At 41.4% G+C, this 10,349-nt stretch overlaps 1 protein-coding gene across 2 annotated transcripts in view; it reads right to left on the bottom strand.

The window, feature by feature from the left end:
• The window catches only part of gad3 (glutamate decarboxylase 3), a 40,921-nt gene extending 31,815 nt beyond the window's left edge, over positions 1-9,106 (bottom strand). The window contains exon 1 of one of the 2 annotated variants that reach the window (XM_088320364.1): positions 9,006-9,106. Coding sequence is in view for 1 of the 2 variants with exons in the window: in XM_088320365.1 (XP_088176491.1) it covers positions 2,125-2,146 (22 nt within the window). In the remaining variant the exon portion in view is untranslated. Of the gene's footprint in view, positions 1-2,124; positions 2,150-9,005 lie in introns of those variants that run through there. The other variant, XM_088320365.1, reaches the window with a different exon arrangement.
• Between the last annotated feature and the right edge of the window lie 1,243 nt (positions 9,107-10,349).

The following is a 10,349-nucleotide window of genomic DNA, read 5'->3' as shown; positions in this document are numbered from 1 at the left end:
GTACAATACCGGACTGGAAATACCAACAGGAACAGGACCGAGTCAAAACCCACGTCTTGCGGGGAAGAAGTTCGTTGACGGACTGACCAAGGAGAAATGAGAGCACTGAGCTTAAATAGAAAGAAAGCCAATCTGTCAATGAGCCGCAGCTGGCGCCACACGGGCGGGGCCAATTGGGCGCCATGGCAACCATGACAGGTACCTTGAAAACAAAAAGTTCTGAGTTGGGCAAAAAGTTCAGAGTATATAAAGTGTATGCATGTATATATGTATTAATGTATATATTTGGTATACAAAAAGAAATTAAATGGTAATCTGCTACCACTTAGGGCAAAGACACTGAATAACGACATGCCTTTTTTGGCAAAGATAAAATTGGGCAATTTCTTGCAGGACACTCGCCAAAGTCTCACAGCATACTGGTCTAAAAAAACTGGACTACGTTTTTATCCGGACCAAAGATGAAGTTTACACGTCAGATCAAGCCTAAAAGTACATAGATAGTACATAGGATAGATAGTGACACAAGATATCGAAAATAAACAGGACAAACTAGACAGGAACGAAAACTGGAGAAAATAATACACAGGACAAAAATAGACGAAAACAAAACTGGAAACCGAAATGAAACAGGACAAAATAAACGGGGACAATACCGGACAGGAAATACCAACAGGAACAGGACCAAGTCGAAACCCATGTTTTGCGGGGAAGAAGTTTATTAACGCACTGACCAAGGAAAAATGAGAGCACTGAGCTTAAACAGAAAGAAAGCCAATCTGTCAATGAGCCGCAGCTGGCGCCACATGGGCGGGGCCAATTGGGTGCCACGGCAACCGTGACAGGTACCTTGCAGACAAAAAGTTCTGAGTATATAAAGTGTATGCATGTATATATGTATTTATGTATATATTTTTTATATAAAAAGAAAATAAATTGTAATCTGCTACCACTTAGGGCAAATACACTAAATAACGGCATGCTTTTTTTGGCAAAGATAATATTGGGCAATTTCTTGCAGCACCCAAGCCAAGGTCTCACAGCACACTGGTCTAAAACAACTGGACTACGTTTTTATTCGGACCAAAGATGAAGTTTATACGTCAGATCAAGCCTAAAAGTACATAGATAGTACATAGGATAGATAGTGACACAACATATCAAAAATAAACAGGACAAACTAGACAGGAATGAAAACTGGAGAAAATACTACACAGGACAAAAATAGACGGAAACAAATAGAAAAAATAGAAAGAAAGTCAGTCTGTCAATGAGCTGCAGCTGGCGCCACACGGGTGAGGCCAATTGGGCGCCACGGCAACCGTGACAGGTACCTTGCAGACAAAAAGTTCTGAGTACATAAAGTGTATGCATGTATATATGTATTTATGTATATATTTTTTATATAAAAAGAAAATAAATTGTAATCTGCTACCACTTGGGGCAAATACACTGAATAACGGCATGCTTTTTTTTAGCAAAGATAAAATTGGGCAATTTCTTGCGGGACAGTCGCCAAAGTCTCACAGCATACTGGTCTAAAAAAACTGGACTACGTTTTTATCCGGACCTAGATAGTACATAGGATAGATAGTGACACAAGATATCGAAAATAAACAGGACAAACTAGACAGGAACGAAAACTGGAGAAAATAATACACAGGACAAAAATAGACGGAAACAAATAGAAAAAATAGAAAGAAAGTCAGTCTGTCAATGAGCTGCAGCTGGCGCCACACGGGCGGGGCCAATTGGGCGCCACGGCAACCGTGACAGGTACCTTGCAGACAAAAAGTTCAGAGTATATAAAGTGTATGCATGTATATATGTATTTATGTATATATTTAGTATATAAAAAGAAGATAAATGGTAATCTGCTACCACTTAGGGCAAAGACACTGAATAACGGCATGCTTTTTTTGGCAAAGATAAAATTGGGCATTTTCTTGCAGCACACTTGTTGAAAAACACTGGACTACGTTGCCATTGATAAATATCCACTTTTGAGTAACACACCAAAGATGTAAAGGGGAGAATTTACATGGCAACTGCCATTTTTGCCAAAAATCAATTCTCCCAGTGATAAAAATCTTAAAACCTCCACAACAATCTAATATCACTTACCTGTCAGGTGAAGGAAATCCATATCGGTACCAAAGTCAGGATAAAAATAGGTAAAGGTGCAAGTCCCTTCAGTTAGTTACACAGTGACTTTTTTCCCCAAATTTTTGTTAGTGCTTGAAGAGGGTAATGGTTATCCCTGGGTAAACACTGTTAACTAGAGTGTGAAGGGTGCGCATTGTCTCACTGGAGTAGCAGAAAGCAACAAACGCTAGGTTCAAGGGAGGACGGGGGAGTGTCGAATGTCCGATCTGCTCATCTATGTGCTAAGAATCTGCCATGAAATACCGTATTTTCCGCACTATTAGGCGCACCTAAAAGCCTTTTTTTTTTTCAAAAGCTGACCATTCGCCTTATAATACAGTGCGCCTTATATATGGATCAATATTAAGTCGCAAAGTCTTGCATCTAAGGCAAGCAGCCGCAGACGAGATTTCCCCCCGAAGGCGAAGTAGTCCGCGGTGTATGCTGGGATTTATATACCGGCGTTTCATTTCCTAACCAATGTGTCAATCATCATTTGAATCAGTCACTATTGGCTAAAAGGGGGCGGATCCTTTTTATCATTTACAGGCTCGCATAGGCTAACGGGGCGAAACAAAGCCTGCAATTGGCCGAAAAAGATGAATGTGAATCACACGTTGGGTTGCACTACGGCATAGAGAAAACATTTTACTATTCTGTATTTGTGAATATTTTACTCTCCTGGATTTACGACACTCACGGTTGTAAGAAGACCATGGTTACGTATCATTATTGAACGTGATGGCTGCAAGAGAACTTAGGTGAGCTATGCGGATTTATATTTTCCCGGTATCTTGTTTTAGAACGATCTTGATGTTTCTGTGATGAGTCTATTTTTAAACTCAATTCAATTCAAAGTGTTTATTAAAAAAGAACCCCGTTTGCCTGCACAATACAATTCTTACTTTGCTGTCCACACAGTTGCCAGCAAAAAATCAAATGGAAACTAAGGAATGGTTGTCATTTCTTGAATCCCAAGACTTTAATCTTCCGAATGATATGTGGAACCATGCATTTGAGTGATTGGTGACATTGTACAGACACTGTTTCCGTACATGTCTGAGACACGTATTTGCTTCTTTGCAAGCTTTGGGAATGTTAAGGGGGTAATAAGTTGGACTCAACTATCTGACTGTTTTGTCGACGTTCCCGTTGCAGCGCCTTATAATCCGGTGCGCCTTATGTATGGAAAATATAGGACCAAAAACTATTTTTTGGGGGTGCGCCCTATAACTTGGTGCACCTTATGGTGCAGAAAACACGGTACATAAAATCAGAAGAAACTATTAGTCCATGTGCTAAAAATGACGACGACAGTAACAACTGAAACGACGACAGTAACAACTGTCAAAAGCCAGGAACGGAAACAGGACCCAATAGCGTTCGTTTTACTCAGTTTGTATTAAGAAAGAAAGCAGTGCTTGCATCCACAATCCGATGATTGTCGGTCACTGGTAGCTGATGGCAGGAACGCGGAAGTGGCACTTCCGTGTCGAGCGAGGGTAGGTGTTGACAGCGAGAAAACAGGTCGATGGCCAGGATGGGGGAGCAAAACAGAAACGGGTCCAGAAAAGATGTCGGCAACAGGTATCAGGCAGGAAACACGGCGAAACAGGTCATGGCCGGGACGGAGAAGCAAAGCAGAAACGGGTCCAGAAAAAAGTCGGCAACAGGTATCAGGCAGGAAAACAGGGCAGAATAATGTCGGAGGGTACAAAAGCTTGCCTAGCTGAGAGCATAGGTTCGCAGACGGTCTGACGGTTCCTTTCGGAAGACGGGAGTTTAAAAAGAGTTTTTGAACCAATCAGCACTCAGGGCTGTTGGCGCAATAATCAGTAATCATGACAACAACAAGAACTTTTCTTAAAGCAGGTGCTTCAAAGCAAAAAAAGAGTTATTATATATCTGTAAAATATTGTTTTTAACGTTTTTTTGTATCTTTTTGCACGTTTTCTGTCAGGACCAGAACGGAACCAGGACCCAATTGTGTTACGTTTCTCACAAGTCTTATTGGAGGAAAGAGCCTCAATTTTTGTTTTTTCTTCACAAACAGCATTTCTCGATTGGATTGAGATCTGGGGATTGGGCATAACATTCATTTTATTGGTTTGGAACCAAGACTTTGCTTGTCTACTGGTGTGTTTGGAGTCATTTTCTTGTTGAAACACTCATTTCAAGGGCATGTCCTTTTCAGCATAAGACAACGTAACCTCTTTAAGTATCTTGACATACACAAAAGGATCAATAATCTCTGGTATGCGATAAATGGGCCCAAAGCCAGAGTAGGAAAAACATGCCTGGATTATGATACTTGCACCACCATGCTTCACTGTCTTCAATGTGTACTGAGGCTTGAACTCAGATTTTGGAGGTCACCTCTTACACGGTCTCTGGCCCCTGGACCCAAAAAGGACAATATGAATCTCATAAGTCCACAAAATGTTCTTCCATTTTTAGGCATTGGATATCCTTTTAGCTGAACAGCCAACAATTTATTGCACCTCTTTATAGGTTCTTCCCTCTCCAATCAACTTTTTAATCAAAGAACGCCGTTCTTCTTCTTGAACGAACCATTTTCCTCAAATGCATGTTCAACCTGTGCTGGCTACATTTTCCTTAAATAGGCGCCACCCGATTCACAGGCGATTTACACCTTTTTCTTCCCCAAAAACTGATTAACTCAGAGATTGGTCTCCACACTGCCATTTTTTGCAACACACCCTTTCTGTCACGAAACGGACCAGGAAGTTGGAACTCATATGCGTAGACGATCTGTCACTTTAATTAGGAAAGAAAAGTTGTCCAACACACAAACGGACCAAAAACAAAACAAAACAGGTTCAAAGGCAATCAAAATTACAAACTAGGCATTACTCAGATCAAACAGGCATGAACAGGGTTCCAACGAGGGTTAAACAATGGTCTCACAACTGGCAGTCTCAAAAGGAGCGTTTAAGTACTCCAAAAGCAATCAGTCCAATGCGTCTCAGCCGGTGTCAAGGGGCGGGGCCAGCTGGGCCGCCATGACAACCGTGCAGGACATGACACCTTCGAACTATTTGCCCAAATGCACAGCCTTCGAAGCGTGCCTATTATAAATGCTAGGTCTTGTTTTCTGAGATTCTACTGCACCTACTGGTAGCCTGTCTGGCATGTAACAATAAAAATATACTAAAACTTTCAATATTCTGTTTAGTAACAATGCACTGTTATTATTTTGAACAGAACTGTGCATATACAAGCCACGTGAACTCCTCTTTCAATGTACGTTTACGTTTTGTAGCGTCATCAATTTTGTTAGCTTCTTTTGAATCTTTCTTCTGGGGCTGAGGTTTTGGCTTGATTCCTGGTCAGGATATGTCAAGAGTGTGCAGTTTCCTCATGCGTGAGAAGATAAGCAGGACATTGTGGTTTAGCCTTTAAGCATATTTATTCCTCAACAGCAAGCAAACAAGAACACGGTTCCATTCAATACAACATGGCGATCGACAATTAGCAAAACAAAAAATGCTGCGTGTGTAATGGACGTTTTCCATTGTGTGACGACACAATGGAAAACGTCTTACCGCAATACCACGAGTAAGAGCGCCATTAAATTGACAAGTCCTAACAATTCCTAACCACTTCTCCATTTTTCTTGTGTTCTCTGTGGGTCTACTTTGGAAAATGATATGCACGACCTTATAACGCTCGGGAAAGTCCGGAAGCACAAAGTTATTCGATGCAGGCTTCTGATTGGCTGCCGAGTATGCAAATTGCCAAACGAACCAGAATTCAGAAATTTCCAAACGAACCGAAATTTCAAAAACTGTCACGGTTGCCATGGCGCCCAATTGGCCCCACCCATGTACACCAGCTGAGACGCGTTGACTGATTGCTCCTTGGGAGTACTTAAACGCGGTCCTTTGAGCCGTTACTTGTCTGAGCGTCAACGGACCGTAATTGATACTTCTGTGAAACTTCTGCAAGACTCCTGTTAAACCCTGTGAAATGTCTAGTCTGTGAATTTGCCTGCGATTGATCCTGTTTTATTTTTGGCCTGATTTGTTTGATTTTCACCACTCTTTTGTTTGTATTTGAATCCACTTCTGCGACCATCGATCCCCGGATCGAGTGTGTGCGCATTCCTCCTCTCCCTAATAAATTGTGAGTACGTTACGCTATTGGGTCCTCAATCCTGTTTCCTGCCCTGGTCCGTGACAAAAACGAACAAAGATTTCGAAATCGGAATAAAACATTTTATTTGATTTTTTTTTTTAAAAAAGATTTTAAATCAATGACAATAAAGACAATTCAATTAAAAATCCACAAAGGAGTGAACCACCTCGAAAGATTTTTTTTTTTCTTGAAAAAAATTGTCGGCCTCCCGGGCAGAGACATTTTGCCCTATATAAAAAATGCTTGCAGACGTTATTTCAGACACTGATTATATCCTGTTTAGAAAATCCTATGAAAATTCAAACTTCATTTGTAAAATTGAACCAAGGCTGCTGTTTATGCCAATAAAGACAATCTTGAATCTCGAATGACTCACCTGAATGTTCCATTGTTTATTCGGGTAGTTAATAATTATGCAGAGAGAAGCAGGGTTGGGTAGGGTTACTTTAACTGGATTACTTTCAATGACTTTCGGATGACTCCAATACCAAATATACAAATAAAAGACAAAAGAAACTAAATATGAATCAAATAATGACTCACAACACATGGTAAGCTTTCTCTCCTGGCTTTGATCTCTTTGATCTCCGGCAAAACTAACATAAAATGCGACCAGGGTTGGGTAGGGTTACTTTAACCGGATTGCTTTCAATGACTTTTGGATGACTCCAATACCAAATATGCTAATAAAAGACAAAAAAACCTAAATATGAATAAAATGACTCAATTTTGTGCAGGCTTGGGGAGTAACGGAACACATGGAACGGCAAAAATGATGTTGGCAAGCTCATCTCATCTCATCTCATCAGCTGCACCGCTTATCCTCAGTAGGGTCGCAGGGGTGCTGGAGCCCATCCCAGCAATCATCGGGCAGTGGGCAGGGGACACCCTGAACTGGTTGCCAGCCAATCGCAGGGCACACGGGGACAGACAACTTACTCGCCCAGTCACACCTAAGGACAATTTGGACCAGCCAATTCACCTGAAATGCATGTCTTTGGAATGTGGGAGGAAACCGGAGTGCCCGGAGGAAACCCACACAAGCACGGGGTGAACATACAAACTCCGCACAGTAAGGCCGGGAGCTGGATTTGAACCCACGCAGGAGGTTCCCACGACCTCAGATCTGTGCCGCACACACGCTAACCACTGCGCCGCCGTGCTGCCCATGTTGGCAAGCTGTATGGATTTATTTTCATTTTGTTTCTGTCGCATTTTATGTTCGTTTTGACGGAGATCAAAGAGATAAAAGCCAGGAGAGAAAGCTTACCACGTGTTGTGAGTCAACATTTTATTCATATTTAGTTTCTTTTGTCTTTTATTAGCATATTTGGTATTGGAGTAATCCAAAAGTAATTGAAAGTAATCCAGTTAAAGTAACCCTACCCAACCCTGTATTTATGGCCCATCAAAACCAGCCTCAGGCTATGAACCGATGCCTGAGGAAACTGACAGGAACGTCGATCAAAATCATCAATAAACCGAAAAATAAAAAACACTCGATTTTGAAAACTGTAATAAAATTTATTTTTCAAAAATGCGCAACACAAACCTGTGTTTGCATTTATGCAAGGAAAATGAACGAGCAGATGTGGTCAAGTACAAAACAGGTCGTATCCGGAGAAAAAAACGGGAGCAAAAACAGGACAGGCGGGAGTCAGCGTCAAAAAAGGCTTGCCTTGTATCACGGAAATTCGCAGACGGACTGACAACAGGGGACAGATAGGAGTGGGTTTACATGGGAACAGGGAGCCAATCAGGCGCCAAAGCAGCAGGCACAGGAAATACACATCGGTAATCATGACACCATCATTACAAAATAAAAAAAATTGTGCAGGCTTGGGGAGTAACGGAACACATGGAACGGCAAAAATGATGTTGGCAAGCTGTTTGGATTTATTTTCATTTTGTTTCTGTTGCATTTTATGTTCGTTTTGCCAGAGATCAAAGAGATCAAAGCCAGGAGAGAAAGCTTACCACGTGTTGTGAGTCATCATTTTATTCATATTTAGATTGTTTTTGTCTTTTATTAGCATATTTGGTATTGGAGTAATCCAAAAGTAATTGAAAGTAATCCAGTTAAAGTAACCCTACCCAACCCTGGTCGCATTTGATGTTAGTTTTGCCAGAGATCAAAGAGATCAAAGCCAGGAGAGAAAGCTTACCACGTGTTGTGAGTCATCATTTTATTCATATTTAGTTTGTTTTTGTCTTTTATTAGCATATTTGGTATTGGAGTAATCCAAAAGTAATTGAAAGTAATCCAGTTAAAGTAACCCTACCCAACCCTGGTCGCATTTTATGTTAGTTTTGCCGGAGATCAAAGCCAGGAGAGAAAGCTTACCACGTGTTGTGAGTCATCATTTTATTCATATTTAGGTTCTTTTGTCCTTTACTGTATTAGCATATTTGGTATTGGAGTAATCCAAAAGTAATTGAAAGTAATTCAGTTAAAGTAACCCTACCCAACCCTGGTCGCATTTGATGTTAGTTTTGCCAGAGATCAAAGAGATCAAAGCCAGGAGAGAAAGCTTACCACGTGTTGTGAGTCATCATTTTATTCCTATTTAGTTTCTTTTGTCTTTTATTAGCATATTTGGTATTGGAGTCATCCAAAAGTAATTGAAAGTAATCCAGTTAAAGTAACCCTACCCAACCCTGAGAGAGAACCAACCACAAGTGCTATAACGGCTTCTACTCGCCTGATTTCTGTGAAGGCAGCACGGGTCGGGACACCACTCAGCGATGGAGTCGATGTTGAATAGATTTCTGTCTCTATACTGCATGTGCCCTTTGAGATCCATTCCAGGGAGTGGTCACCCATTTACAATGACAATGGCTTGCTAAAGACTGGCACTGTCGAGGTTATAAATGGATGGTTCAGTCCCCTACTGGTCCTAGAGTAAACCCAGTTTGTATGCCAAACAGTGGGCCAGACTGCTCATACTGAGTGTCTTCTGTATGCGCAAATTGGGAAATAGATAAAGGAAAAAAATATTTAAAACATCTAAATCAAAAAAGTGATATGGGAACACAACCTATTGCCAATGTTTACGACGAGATTAGATGGAGCACTCCAGGATAAACGTGTAAAAAGAGACTTACAATATCAAAATATGATTATAAAGAATATTATGATGAATAGTGGGCAGCACGGCGGCACAGTGGTTAGCGCTTGTGCGGCACAGTTCATGTCATGGGAACCTCCTGCGTGGGTTCAAATCCAGCTCCAGACTTCCTGTGCGGAGTTTGTATGTTCTCCCCGTGCTTGCGTTGGTTTCCTCCGGGCACTCCGGTTTCCTCCCACATTCCAAAGACATGCATTTTAGGTGGATTGGCCAGTCCAAATTGTCCCCAGGTGTGAATGGACGAGTGAGTTGTCTGTCCCTATGTGCCCTGCGATTGGCTGGCAACCAGTTCAGGGTGTCCCCTGCCCACTGCCCGATGATTGCTGGGACGGGCTCCAGCACCCCCGCGACCCTAATGAGGATAAGCGGTGTAGCTAATGAGATGAGATTTACAAAGTAGTGCTTGTACACTGACCAAAATTCAGAACTTTGTGCAAAAATAAGAATAAAGGTTTCTTTTATCTCCAAGTCCGGCCCCCAGAGAGTCTCCCTCCACCACGTGGCCCCGAGCTAAAATGAGTTTGAGTCCCCTGCAATTATGAATCGAGATCATCTCAGACGCCGTGGAAAGCGTACTATTCTATTCTATTCTGTATATGTGTATTGTTTGTTAATGCTACATCAATTGAACCTGGTCATCCTTTTCATTGTACTTTTTATTTTATATCATACTTTAATTATTTTATTTTCAATTTTATTTATTTTTTTATGCAACATCCATTGCAGCCTGGTCCTCCTGGAAGGGGGATTACCTCATGTGCGGTCCCTTCTCAGGGTTTCTTCATTTTCCTCATGCTGAAGTTTTTGGGTTTTTCCTTGCCCTCATGTAGGTTTTAGATCAGGGAATGGTGTTTTACACAAAACCTAAAACATCTCAGTGTTCTGTGCACATTAATAGTAAAGTGTCATGGTCGCCGT

This window comes from Urocampus carinirostris, chromosome 1 (assembly GCF_059441175.1).
Source record: "Urocampus carinirostris isolate Australia breed hairy pipefish chromosome 1, RoL_Ucar_1.0, whole genome shotgun sequence".
Lineage (NCBI taxonomy): Eukaryota > Metazoa > Chordata > Actinopteri > Syngnathiformes > Syngnathidae > Urocampus > Urocampus carinirostris.
This window is presented reverse-complemented; position numbering and strand designations above follow the sequence as displayed.